Source organism: Populus alba, chromosome 7 (assembly GCF_005239225.2).
Source record: "Populus alba chromosome 7, ASM523922v2, whole genome shotgun sequence".
NCBI lineage: Eukaryota > Viridiplantae > Streptophyta > Magnoliopsida > Malpighiales > Salicaceae > Populus > Populus alba.
The window spans coordinates 9,383,141-9,398,473 of NC_133290.1; the positions used below are offsets into that span (position 1 = coordinate 9,383,141).

Here is a 15,333-nt window from a genome sequence, read left to right on the forward strand (position 1 = left end):
ACTTTATTTTAAGCTATGTTCGACAAACAACTGATGACATATATTATGGTCTAGGAATTCTTATACATATAGAATTCTTCAATGCGTAAATGATTCATCCCTAGCTATAACCAATTTATATAGTTTCTTAAGCATTCATCGATATGAAGAAAGAAAGATTATAACGTATTAGTTCGATTGAAAATAATACATTATAATCTTTCTTTCTTCATATCGATGAATGCTTTCAACTGAGGCTACTCTTAATATTCACTTATGGTTGTCCTAGTGTGGACACCATTAGCCAGAGTTAATCTCATCCTTTACTCCCAGCTATCCAGCATGGATATCATTAGGCAGGCTAATCTTTGACATTTTTCCTAGTTATCTAGCATAGATGTCATTAGCCAAAGCTAATCTTTAACATCTATTCTCGGCTATCTAACATGGATATCATTAGCCAAAGTTAATCTTATCATTTATTCTTAACTGTACAATATGAATACCACTAGCTAAAACTAATCTTTAACATTTATTATTGGCTATCTGGCATGAATGTTATTAGCCAAAACTAATCTTATCATTCATTCTTGACTATCTTGCATGGATACTGTTAGCCAAAGATAATCTCAATATTCCTTATAATTCATGGTTAATCAAATAATAGAATTCAAACAACAATACCTTATAAAAAGTTCCTCAAGAATTTAACAAAAATAGATAAAGGTTGAAATCACCTACCTACTCCTCTAATAATATGTCCTCACCCAATCGAAAATCAGATTCATGTTGTACATCCTAGTCCACAAAGAGACCATTAATTAGTATATTTTATCTATATGCATTGTAAAAGATTATTTCCACACACATATATATACACACACACATAAATATCTTTTTATATTTGTGTATTTTATTCATGTCTTTGCATGGTAATAATGTTACAATAAAACATTCATTCCAACTTTATTGAAAATTATCAATGAAAACTAAGTTGTTACAACATTGAAAATCATCAATGAAAATTATAGTCATTTTTTTTATTTTTTTATCATATAGTTAAAAAAAAAAACATGTAATGACCCAAGTTATCTAATTCATAGATTTAATAGGTTAACTTATCAAACTTGATAGTTTTGTTTATAGTTTCTAATCCTTTAATTTTTCTATTTTTTTTTATTTCACTCTTCTTCATTATTAGATTGATTGGGAAATGAAATTCCTAGTTTTATATATATATATATATATATATATATATATATATATATATATATATATATATATATACTTTTTTATAGAGTTATCATGATTTCAAATCAACACCTTTTTAGATTTTGCAAGCATCTAATGATATCATAAAATTAAATAAAAATAATTTACAAAAACAATAAAGTTATTAAACACATTAAAGTCTATGACCCAGATCACAAGGTAAACGAGATCAATCCAATCTAGTATCATCTCAATATTAAGAAGAAGAAAAAAAGTATTCTAATTTTTTTTTTTTAATTATATCATGTTTTTACCTGTTATCCAAGTTGTATTTGGACATATTAAATATAATAAATCACTTTAAATCAACTCTCACATGATTTAATTGAAAACTCGAGCTAGTTGTATACTATATATCCAAGCTATCATAAGATAACCGAGATTAATCCAATCTAGTATCATCTCAATATTAAGAAAAAAAAAAGTATAACAAGCTTTTTTTAAAAAAATTATATCACGTTTTTACCTTTCATCCAAGTGTATTTGGACACATTAAATATAATAAGTCACTTCGAATCAACTTCAAAACTCAAGCTAGTTGTATATTATATATCCAAGCTGCTGCAATGGTTGGCATGTATATTTGACTGCTCTAGAGATTGGATCTTATATATCTGCTTCATAGGTTGGCAATTTCTTGCTTTGCAATGTTGCCTATTCTGAATTTGGATGTATTTCTTCTCCCACTCGAAGCCATGACCCTGTTTGCATCCCCATCTTGTCCTGAATCTCATATCTCAACAATATTCCAAATAAAATCTTCCCCTGCTAGGAGCATAATTTAATTTACTGAATGCTATGAATTGAGATCAACAAAGATAACATATTTGACTAGGGCTGTGATGGTTAACCTTCACTCTCCTGTATGAAGCTAAAGTTGCTAAAGGCTCATTTGACTTCTGCACTAGTCCAGCTTGATGAACTAAATTGATCATCTGGCAGCGGTTGCATCCACCCAGCGACTGTTGACAAAAGCAAATGAAAGAAGTGACATTGAGATTCAATGCTCAATCTGAAAAATGGATATCTATCCACTGTCTATATTAAGTTCCAGAGGCAATTTACTGGTAGCCCTTAAATACGAGTAATTACATTCCAGAGTCAAATTATAACTTCCCATTCTTAAAAGTACAAATCAAATTGACTATCACTTGCAAATGTTTTCTGGACTTGTGTTGGAAGAAGGGTGAAAACTCAAGGAATCTCCTAGGTACTAATGAACTTGTAAAGGACTCTAAACCATACATAACAAGTAATGCAGGGAAAATTAAACAGGACATTGAAAAGTATAGCAAGTTCATATAACTGTACTGTGTCAACAAGCTCAGGTTTTTTAATATTCAAGTATTTGAGAAATTACAGTCCCATCCAAGTGCACTGCACTTACCACAAAATTCGTATTTCCGATTTTGATATTTAGCCATCCATCTTCGGCATAAGGCTCACCTCCATATACAACCAGGTTGGGCCGGAATCTCATTGGATTGATTTGAACCGGCGTTCCACGAGTTCCTTTTTGTGCATCTACTATCAGCAATAATGGTTTTTCATCAATTTTATGCATATTTCTATGATCATCAATAAAATCACATTTCTTTCCATGCAACAACCAGAACTAGCAAAGTTCATTTTCTTGTGGAAAATAAATTATTCAGTCCAAATGAGTGCGAGTATGAGCTTGTTCTGTGAATATGAAGTTGTGGGGCAAAATAGAACATACTTAAGCTCAATCTGTTGTTGAGGTCGGACACACTCTCCTCTGATATCAATAAGAACTGAGCTTCATTGGCAAAATTCAATCTGCTCTCCACATCTCCGCACAAGTTCCCGCTTTTATCCTTCTTCAAGCTGGAGTAATTCTGGGAACTACAACATCTTAATAAAGAGCAAGGATGGCCAACAGCATGGCTAAACCACAAGTCGACATCATTCTCATAGTATTGGACTTCATATCTGCTTCATGAACAAGCAACCGTCATAACCCTCAGACTGAGTATGAACCATGCTTCCTATCATGGATAAAACTAAGAGAACATTCAGAAGTAAGATAATATGAATAATATTCCAAAAGTATTTATAAAGCAACAACTTCACAACCGATTATTCACATTTCACACAATATTATGAAAACAAATGAAGTCAATATTACTCATCTTCAGATAGTCCACCAAAAAGGCCACATTGATAAAATTCCAGAATACACAGGCATAAGACTACTAGCACTTAAAACTTTAAAATCAGTATTACCATACCTCTGGGCATGCAACTCAATCTCCTCTATCCCACCTGGATATGAATCTGTCTTCAGGTTGATCTCCAATTTTTCTCTACATCGAGGGGATTCTACAAACATTATTCCCTTATTGAGGTCAATATAAGCACTAATAGAGCACATGTCAGGAACCTACAAAAGAAATTCTGATATATTAACCTTTTATCTAGGAAGGAAAACAAGAAAAATGACAGCCATTCCACAAACATAATTTTGTTCACCTTTTTCTGTGTAAGGATTTCACCAGTTAGACTTTTAAGAAGCCATTCTCGATCATGTTGCAAACCTACTCAAGCAAGCAGTAGAAGTCAAAACACAATTCATCTATACCATAATCTATGATTTCTATCTACTATTCCAGTAAATGTTGAGACTGCACCTCAATATAATGTTTCAATAAGTCAAAAAGATATGCTATTAGATCCCACCTTACCTGTGATTGATTTTTGGCTGGATAATATACTTTAAAAGCTGCTAAATGAAAGCTCAAGTTTTTAAGTTTTGAATGCTCTAACAGTCTCATGTCTCATTATATTTGCGTGGTCACATGCTATATATATCATACTCGTTATACATGTGTGTGTGTGTGTGTGTCATGCACATTACTCACTCAAAGGCTGCCAGTTTAGTTTCAGCTGTGGGCTAGGTTTCTTCATTTAATTGTGTCAAATAATGTCAGAGGGGATTATTAAGGAATCTCACTAACTGTATAGCTAAGGTTCAAGCTTTATATGGTATATGCGCTCTTCCTGACAGTTACAAGGATTAGCATATTTATTTAGTGTATCGCATGTCCACTTAATAACTAAAACAGGATACAGCCACACAATTTACAGGAAAAGATTGGCAGATACCATTTCCAGAAAGAAACTTATAAATATGCAGAATTAGATCCAATAAGTTGTCTGTCTGTTAAAACAAATTGAAAACTAGTGGGGAAGTGACTGCAACAAAATTCTCTTAACATTAGGAAACGAAAATATGATAAAAGAGAGATACAAAACATTGAACTTTTCGCATTTGCCTAGTGCCAAAACTGTCTAGTTTGCCTGCATCTTCAATTTTGTTATAGATACTCATTTTTTTAATGATGCTTGTTAACCTAGTACAAAAACAAAGAAATTGAAAAAAAAAAATATACAGATGTTTCAGTGATCCAACATTCCAATTGAAAGGCTCATGTAGTGTTAAAAAGAAAAACAAATAGCTACCAGTGCTGCTCAGAGGCCAACTTTCCACACTGAATCCTGTACATGATTTTATTGGGTAAACTGTTATAGACTTGAGGTAATAACCAGCTTTTCTTTCATGGCCTGCAGAGTCAGCAAAGAATCAGATGACAGTTGAAGGAGACCATGTTTCACAAAAAAATCAGTAGTCTTTAGTCTAATAAATTATGAGGGGATATTAAGCAACATCAATGTGTACGCTCTACTATTGACCACTGGGAGTTTTAAGGTATAAAGATGTGAAAATTTGATTAGATTCACAGGAGTGAAAAGCAAAGTGAAAACTAACCTTCATTTGACAAGAGGATGGATTTTGTTCTCAACATATTCCAGTTTTCTGACTTATTTGGCTTTGATACAAATGAACTTGTGATAAAATCAATAAATTTCTGCACATCCAAAATTGAAAAGAAAGCAAGAGAAATCAGCTAACAAGAACCCGTATTATATTAAGACCTAACAGCATCTGATAAATTCTTTGGGAACTTCACTTTCTTACAACCAATACATTTAAAACAACCATGAGTGCGACTAAAGATTTAGATAAATGCCATTTCTTTATAAATGTAATTAAGTAGAATAGAATCTGCATGGATATAAAGAATAAGAAACACCCGGATAATCCCTTCTCCTTGAAATTGGACTGTAAAGCACCTACCTTGGCATCTTCATACGTAGACATGTAACCGAAAGACACTCTAACAGCCCCAGTTATTTTTCCTTGTATAATATCATTATCATCCCAGCAAACATGACCAGCCTGAATTTAAAAGAAGAATTAAAAAGGCATTAAAATGCATTAATTTGCATTATACCAATGTAATGAAATTAATACACCAGCAATAACAGTTCAATCAACTCTTTCTTCTGTCTCTTTAAGTATGATATTGCGAACAAGTACCTCTAAGTTTGAAAGAAGATCCAGGTGAGATAAGCCAAGATATTTTGCACATGCTCCTGGATTACAAAAGCATCCAGTCTGCAGGAAAAAAAAAAAAAAAAAAAAAAACAGACAAGTAGCAAAGCAAATATTATCAGCATCACATAATGAAGATTGATTAGATGCTGACAGCTTTAAATTTCTCCAAGATCATCAACATCAGTGTGAACATCACGTAAAAAATTTTAATAAAAAAGATGGCATAACACGGTACACCCTGTGTCCATCAAAAGATCCAACTAATTGTTTATCAATGACTGAAGAATATGAACTTTCTACCTATAATCATCACAAATTGAATTATAATCAAATTGCTTTAGGTCATTTAGCAATGTCAGTAATTGATGATTATACAATTTGAACAATTGTGAATTCACCTCAATCTTTAATCAAAATGGGCAAATCCCCTTTGATTAAAGATTTGATTGAAGAGTCATTTTTTAATCATCTGTCCCATTTCACCTCATTGGTATTTATTATGCTTGAAGGTGTGAGAACAGGGTCATGTTGCCAGTAGCATATACATGCACTGTTTTTTATTTATTTTTATTTTGAAGAAAAAAATAGGAAGTGTTTATTTGAAAAGAATATAAAATAAAATAAAAAATTGAAAAGAGAGGTGACAAGAAAGTGGGATAATTAATTGATAAAAATGATTTGACCACCTCCTCATTTCTTTTTTTTTTTTTTAGTAAGAGATAATATCAGTTGTTAAGTGACATAGTCAAATCAGCTGGATCTTCCCGCTCATGGTGGGATAGGAATAAAGTTTCAATTTGGATAATTGGCAATTGAATAAAAAGAGATATGAGGCAAGCATTCCACAGAGATGGCAAACAAACCCACACACACATGCACCAATGGCTCAGAATTTCTCAAATTTTACCCGTAACTGAATTCCAGATAAGGAAGCAAGTTTTTCCACCTCACTGTATCCAAACCACGAACCATCAGGCCTTTTCAAGTTGAATGACACTATGGAACCTGATTCATGACAAACTAACTGAAAGAGGAAAGTTGCAAACTGTATTAGGATTGAACCCAGTAAAAGTAACTAAAATATATAAAAAAAAAGATGCATGCATATACAAATATAATTGCATACATTGATGCACAAAAGAAAAAAGCACTCCCAAGAAGTAGGGTATATCAGTCTTATGACATAGACAGAAAAGTGAAGTATATTTCTGAACAGTGTCTGGATTATAGATTATAGTTATTCATCACACAGTGATAAGGAATGCATCTTCCATTATTGATACTCAGCACATTCTAGGATGCATAACTCTGGAGATGAAGACTGGAATTAATGGATGGAAATTTGACATACCTAATGAGTATTACATGTGATATTCTTAGGTCAGTTTGGCCTTGTTATGATTACTGTCGAACAAAAGCAACAACTCTAGTTTTTCTAAAATCAGCTTCCATCTATTTTTGTAGGATAAAGAAGTTGTAGTAGAGTGATAGCAGTGTTTGGTAAGCATCTACCATATAGTGCAGTCACCACACAATAGCTGCAAGGTGACCACTTATCAGGGCCAAACAACTACTGACTACTATGCAATTAGGGCCACAATGAGACAAGAAATGAACCTCGCAAATCAACACAGCATAACTTTTATGCTTACAAAAATGAAGTTTTAACAATGAATCTCTATTATAATTCTCAAAGGAATTAGTTGTCTATTTAAAGATAGATTTGACAATTACCTTCTATATTTGTAAATATCTTATTCTTTCCTTTTTTAGGATACTAGTTGTAGGCTAGTTGTTAGGAAAGTAAGTATATGGTAGGTTAGCTATTTTATAGGAGATAGAATTTAGCATGTAATTTTATTCAAGATAAATAGTGATTCTCCATAGAGGGAACACAACTTTTCCTGCTCAAAGTTTTCTATGTTTGTATAAAAGCCTTTCTCAGCCTAACCTAGTTCCATCTTTGTTTGTTTTTCATATCTCTTGTCCTCAAGTCCATCTTAGTTCCATCTTAGTCCTAGTGCAATTCCTTATTCTCAGTTATTCTAGATCAAACAATCTTGGCATCACATCTTCAGAAAAGTCTGAAACTTTCCTGATTCATTCTAATGGCAAGAATTAATCAGCATGGGCATTCCACTTCATGATATTTGTCAAAGGGAAGGATCTATGGGGCCATGTTGATGGCAGCAACCCTGCTCTTGACAAAATCAAAGACAAGGAACAGCACGCCAGGTGGGAAGTCATGGATGCCCAAGTTATGGCATGGATTTTAGGATCTTTCGAATCCAACATCATCTTGAATCTTCGATCCTCCACAACTTCAGTGATGCTGATTGAGCCAGTTACCCAAATACTAGGAAATCCACTACCAGCTAGTGTATGTTTCTTCGTGATGCATTTATATCTCTTAGAAATGCAATAAAAAGGACTTTGTCTCCACACCATGTTTGTTGCCTACTCCGAGCTCATTTGGCTTCACAGTCTTCTCACAGAGCTTGGCTTTTCCAAGGTTCAACCTACACCCGTGCATGCTGACAACACTAGTGCCATCCAAATTGTTTTCAATCTTGTTTACCACAAATGCATTAAGCACATGGAGGTTGACTGTCACTCCATCCAGGAGGCCTTTGACCATCAAGTTATTACCCTCCCACATATCACTACTACTCTCTAGATCACCATCAATTTGATAATTGATGAGGGATGTCAAAGGAGTTAGATTACCTTCTATATTTGTAAATATCTTATTCTTTCCTTTGTTAGGAAACTACCTATAGGCTAGTTGTTAGGAAAGCATGTAAATGGTCGGTTAGCTATTTTATAGGAGCTAAAGTTTAGAATGTATTCATATTCAAGATAAATATCGATTTTCCAAAGAGAACCAAAACATGGACAATGATCTATATGTGCTTTTAAATAATAAAAGAAAATTGTGCTAGTGCTTTTACTTTAGTTGAATGTCATTCCTACATATAAGAGCTAGAATAATGTGAAAACATATGGAATTACTCACATGAACAGACCTTTAATATTTATCATAAAAAAGAACCAACCTTTGAAGTATGACCTTCATAAAGGATGCAAACATTAGCTTCATTTTCATGCCTTAGGCCCAAAAGCATCTTCTTGACATATATGGTAAGTGCTGCAATATGCCTGAAATAAGTAGATTAGGTATTGCACCATTATACAAGGTACATAAATCATGTCAGAAACTCAAAACTAATGACCTTATAATTTACCAGATCAATTAAGAAGTTTTTTTAAAAGAAATGACAAGCAACACAGCAGATATAAAAATTGTCATTCTACAACGTGGGATATGAATATTGAAACACCAGAACCGAACTCTAAAACTGAGGATGGACAAGGCATGAGTAGTAGTTCGACTCCTTCAAAAGTCCACTATTTCCATCTCTAACAGAACAGAAAGGGCATAAAAGAATAGGGCCCAATCAATATCTGCACTTTTTGTGGCTTCTTGACAATTGACCAGCACCAAAGAGAACCTTGTTAGCACTAATTTCAATATCTCTTATGCAAAAATTAAATAAATCATTGATTCCCCATTACATTGCTCATACAACAATGGCTAAGAACAGGCTGACTTGCTATAGAAGATTATGCAATTCATATAGATTAAACTTTACAAGCCTTAATCTTTAAAATGCCTTTTCAATAAATTCCTCCAACAAACAATATCCAACACATGCTATAGTCAAATCACAAGTGTTTCCATTCAACAAAGTACAATAAATCCACAATATCCTGACATATTTTACATACCGACTCATCATAGATGGAGTTAGGGAATTGAGGATTTTGAACCCATGGCGTATTGATGCTATACTCAGAAATGAAATGGTGCCATCCTCAAAAAGCTCTTCAATACCTTCTCTTCTTCTAACAAAGTCCATGTCAGCAAACGATGCAGCAACTGTGCCTGAAATGCATTTAAAATCAACCAAACTAGTAGACATTATGTATTGAATTTAATTATTAACACATCTAAGCACAAACCTCCGCTGAAGTAAGTCTTCTTCATCAACCTGGCAGCATCTGTAGCATCACAATAATGTAGATGAAACTTAGAGAACTGTGACATCTCACATCAAATATCAGTAATCCAATAGAGTGATCGGTACACGTATCTAGAGGACCTCCAAAAAAAAGTAACCACATCTAGCACTAAATCTTCAAAATCAATCACTTACCATTTTGAACAACAAGAGCACCAAGTCCAGTTGGATAACCAAATAGCTTGACAGGACAACAAGGCAAAACATGAATATGGAATTATAGTTTAAAAGAATACATGAATCGAGAGAAAAATGTGTATACCTTATAGAAAGAGATTACAACAAAATCCACAGCATACTTGGATAAATCAGGAGGGCATGTAGTACATCCTTTTGCAGCATCAATCAAAACAATCCAGTGACCCCTATTTACCAAACCAGAAGACTATTGATCAATGCTAACTGAAGAACCAGTAAAATATATGCAGCATAAATAGAAAAAAGAACTTCGGTTCGGGTTTATCTGAGACTTTCCTGATGGCCTCCAGCAAAACAGGGTCAACGGGTAAGGTCACAAAAAGAAGGCAATTAACGGATTTCTTTTCTTCGAGTTGTTTACATTTTCTTAACTCATAACACAAAATGTATTTTCAGCCTAAAATCAACCCAATCAGTTTATGGTGATATGCAACTTATTTACTTCGAGTGAGTGTATGGACAGTCCTAGGTAATCAATACAACCAAATTAGCATCTAGTATGTTCCCTCGAAGGAGCGAACCATAAGAAAGAAGCTCATCATCGGAAGAAAATAGAAAATAACAAAATAAGATAGCACCTTACATACTTGCAAAAAGGAGAGCCTTCCAAAATTCTTTCTGAATTTTCCTTAATAAGATTAGCCAAGTCGAGGCTGAATCTCAAACCAGAGAAATTGCACTCAGAAGGGAATGCAAATAGGTTATAAGCATTTCCTGCAGAAAGCAAAATACAAGATGAAGACAAAGTGACCTCTACCTTAGCAAACTCCAACACAATCATAGGCTGGAGGGAAACTATCATTTGCTGTGATGTTATCAATAATCTTCCATCTTTTTCCCTCATTATAGCATCATGTAATATCCTACAGACAGGCCAACAGGAAGTACATACCAAACTCAATTTTTCCTTTGAATGCTATAAAAATCACCAAGGAGAAATATGACGTGATGATTTAAACTAAACACCAAGTCTTGTCACTTTCTAAATAGAAGTTCTTGTGTGCTATTTTAAGGGTATAATTTCCAAGGATTACCAGATGGCTCCTCTTCTAGAATTTTAGCTTCATTCCTCCTTTGCGTTGCATGTGGTGATAACTTCACCCGTGCCTCCTCGCCTCCAGATGCTCCACCTCAATTAACATTGTCTTCAACATCTACTGCAAATGCAGCAGCCCCTTTACTGAGAGCATATCTAAAAATTATCAAGGATGAACATATCTTGAGAGCCAAATGAAGATAAAAAGACAAAAGCATGAAACACAAGAAATTAGAGAACACTCCCAGTGTACATTTACCTTCTCCTGAATTCATGTGGGAACCACTTGTCGTAACTACCTTTGGCCCCACATGAATCCGAGTGGGAAGCACTGACCGAAAGTACCTCATAATAATTAATTAGCAGTAAAAAATCCCCACAGCTAGGTGATTCCACAAATTGAAGGATACTCTCTAATACCAAGCACACTATTATGATTCTCCATAGTATACATAAAACAACTCTCCCTACTCCAGGGAAACGCCTCCCCAACCAACTTCAAAGCCGCGGTGGCTCCAGAAGTAAATATGCATCTATACTCTTTAGCAGATGCATTGCAATAATCAAGCACCTTCCCATAAAAAATTATAAAAAAAAAAAAACACAAAACAACTCATGGTTCAACAAACAAAAAAAAGAACCCACAAAAACAATACTTATAACAATCAAAATCAAATGAACTTTACCTGTTGTCGAACTTCTCTTATAATATCAGATGTTGCAGAACTTGAATCACTTTGGCTATCTATTTTTTTCACCCAAAATTAAAGAATTTTCACATTTACAGCTCAAAGTAATCAAGAAGACAAATTAAGGAAAAAAAATAGGATACGTGGGTTTGCATAGATATTTGAGTTGAAATCTTTAAAGATTTCTTCCATTTGTAACTCAGAGTATAAAGTAGCACCAGCATGATCTAAATATACAATACCTGCAAAGAGGAAAAGAAAATTATAACAAATTGAAACTATAAAAAGAAACAAGAAAAGAAGTATTATAGGTTAAAGAAACGGACCCTTTTGGTCTAATCGATTAAATTCAGTGGCTCGAATTTCGTCGATAGATTTTGGACCGTTTGGGTAACCATAGTCGGAACCGAACTCCTTCAAGAACTCAGCCTTGTCTGCATCCATGATGTTCGTTTTTGGCTCCTCTGTTTCCTTTTTCAGCCACTTGGGCAGCCACGTGGTAAATAAAACGCCTTGAAGTCTTGAACTACTAGCGGGTATCAACTGTACTCGCAATAACAGGGTAGGAGTGTAGGACTTAAGTCAATTTATAACACAAAGGAAGAATATTTCAGCGCTATAAATGTAATTTCCAGTATTCCTAGCATATAGGCCGCTAAATAATAACTTTAAAAAATATATAAAAAATATAAAGAATATATTAAGTATTCTTGATCTAGCAACAATGCTACATTCAAAATAACTTTAGGTATGACAGCCTAAAAGTTCAAAAACTACTGAATTCAGCTGAGACTTGTTAGCAGCTGAATTCAACGTAGTTGGGTTCTATTATATGACAGGACCTAATGCTTCTTTCATTCTTTTTTATCACTAGCATCCTTTGAAAGTTGTCTTACAATCCTTTCTCTACAAAAATCTCATCAGATTCTCTAACTTTCTTCACAAGAGAGTAAGGAATTGAATCGTGAAGCAAAGTTGTGATAATCTTCCAAAGATTCTTAATAGGTATAATTAGAGGTAGGAACATTAGGTATTTTATCGAGTAAGCGGTTGACTACTAGAGCTTCTAGAGTGCAGAAGGAGGCATCGAATATAGCAGAAATGTTTGGAAGAGACTGGGGGAGGCCACTCTTTTTTTAGCTTAGACCAAGGGCACCGATTCCTAGTGCTATAATAAAAACTACCTTGCACACGCAAATGAAAGACCTCACAACACGGTAACTCGCTAACTTTATAAAAGATGAAGGGACTCAATGATATTGGGTCCTGCTAGGCAGCAGGACCCAACGTTTCTTTCCTTCTCTTTTATCACCTACACCCTTTTAAAGTTGCCTTACAATAGCCTTGGGTCTAGCTTCTTGGGTCTATCATCATATCAAAAAAAAATTCAAAAAATATTAATTTGAAGTAAAGAAAAAATAAAAAAATATCAAAAATTTTTTAAAAGCATTTTTGAAACGCAAAAATAAACATGTTTTAATAAGAAAAATAAACCCAATCTGAAATAAAAAAAATTTATCATCACCCAAAATTTATACAATATAAAAAAAGTCACATCAATTTATTTCCCTTTACAGTATCAAAACAAATTCAATAAGAGAAAAGAAAAAAAAATATAAAGAGGAAAAAAATAAAAAATAAGGAAATTAATTTGAAGTAAAGGAATATTAATTTTCAAAATATTAATTTGAAGTAAAGAAAAAAATAAAAAAAAAATTCAATTTTTTTTAAAAGCATTTTTTAAACGCAAAAATAAACATGCTTTAATAAGGAAATTCAACCCAACCTGAAATTAAAAAAAAAATATCATCACCCAACTTTTGTACAATATAAAAAAAGTCATATCAATTTATTTTCTCTTTACAGAATGAAAAAAAAAATCAATAAAAGAAAATAAAAAAAATTAAAGACAAAAAAAATCCAATAAGAGATATCTTAAAAGGACAAAAATTAAAGGAAAATAAACAAGTTGTCGATATATTTGGCACTGCTCTGCTATGCAATCTTCATGGTTCTACTATAGAAAATATTTTGTTTGAAGATGGTGATGGAGTAAATAGATTCTATGCTTTTAACCCAACTCAAGTATTTTTGTATTTGAAAAAGAAAATGTTATTGACAAGTTACAGAGCACAGGCTAATATGCTAGTTATACTATTATTACCTAATGGTTATTTTTTAAAATATATTTTTTAACAAATATATTGAGATAATATTTTATTTATTTTTTAACATTGATTTTTTATATCATCATATCAAAATAATATAAAAATATACAAAAAATATTAATTTGAATTAAAAAAAAAAAAAAAAAATTAGTTGCTAGTGTATTGGGCGTTGCTCCATTATGCTTTATTTATTGTGCTAATGTAGATAATACTTTTTTTGAAGATGGTGATGGTGCAAATATATTTTTTGTTTTTAACCCAAATCAAATATTTTTACATTTCAAAAAAAATTTGTAACGCAGGTCAATATGCTAGCTATTATATTATTATGTAATGCTTATTTTTAAAAAATATTTTTTAAAACATCAAAAAAGTATTAATTTAAATTAAAGAAAAAATAAAAAAAAATCAAATTTTTTTAAAGCATTTTTTAAAGGTAAAAATAAACATACTTTAATAAGAAAATTCAACTCAGCCTCAAATGAAAACAAAATATAATTACCGAACTTTTGCACAATATAAAAAAAGTTCCATCAATTTATTTCCTCCTTACCATATGAAAAGAAAAATAAAAAAGAAAAAAAAAATCTAAAGAGACAAAAAAAATATAGAAATATATAGCTACCCAACCAGATCCAATAGCATTGGCAGCAAGACCGCACATCTTTTGGAAGCGATTTGGGTGTGGCTTTCAATCCAGACCCAGTCGCGTTGGGTCTGCCTATCAAGTCAGACCAAGCAGCTTTTAGCATAAAAAACAGATAAGACAATGCCCGACAACACTTTTTTATTGCTTTAATAAGAAAATTCAACTTAACATTAAATGAAAAAAAAAAGCATCATCACCCAACTTTTATACAATATAAAAAAAAGTCCCATCAATTTATTTTTTTCTTTACTATATGAAAAAAAAAAATTAAATAAAAGAAAAGAAAAAAAAATCTAAAGAGGCAAAAAAATAAAATTGGAAATATATGGTGACCTAGTCGAACCCAATAGACTTGAATCTAGTTACGAGCCTGACCGAATAGCGTTGAGTCTGATAGCCAAGCTAGACCCAATAACATTTTTTGAAGTAAAGGAAAAAAAATTAAAAAAAAATTAATTTTTTTAAAATCATTTTTTAAACGCAAAAACAAACATATTTTAATAAGGAAATCAACCCAACCTGAAATGACAAAACATTATCATCACTCAAATTTTCTACAATATAAAAAAAGTCACATCAATTTATTTCTGCTTTACAATATGAAAAACAATTCAATAAGAGAAAAGAAAAAAAAATAAAGACTAAAAAAATAAAATTGAAAATATCTTAAAAGAAAAAAAAATTAAAGGGAAAGAAACTAGTTGTCGGTGTATTGGGCTCTGCTCTACTATGCGTTATTCATGATGCTACTATAGAAAATACTTTATTTGAAAATGATGATGGTGCAATTACATTATGTGCTTTTTATCCAACTCAAGCATTTGAACATTTGAAAAAAAA

General features: G+C 32.4%; 1 protein-coding gene across 1 annotated transcript; it reads right to left on the reverse strand.

The window, feature by feature from the left end:
• Positions 1 to 1,633: 1,633 nt before the first annotated feature.
• Positions 1,634 to 12,245, reverse strand: LOC118049660 (molybdenum cofactor sulfurase). The gene is given in 22 exon segments (XM_035059718.2): positions 1,634 to 2,016; positions 2,103 to 2,213; positions 2,639 to 2,775; positions 2,972 to 3,204; positions 3,504 to 3,655; positions 3,745 to 3,809; positions 4,735 to 4,836; positions 5,042 to 5,141; positions 5,411 to 5,512; positions 5,654 to 5,731; positions 6,579 to 6,695; positions 8,728 to 8,830; positions 9,461 to 9,617; positions 9,695 to 9,733; positions 9,889 to 9,934; positions 10,016 to 10,118; positions 10,539 to 10,665; positions 10,986 to 11,143; positions 11,398 to 11,558; positions 11,674 to 11,732; positions 11,820 to 11,918; positions 12,003 to 12,245. Coding segments are annotated over 22 exon segments (2,478 nt in total). The 5' UTR covers positions 12,121 to 12,245; the 3' UTR covers positions 1,634 to 1,905.
• Between the last annotated feature and the right edge of the window lie 3,088 nt (positions 12,246 to 15,333).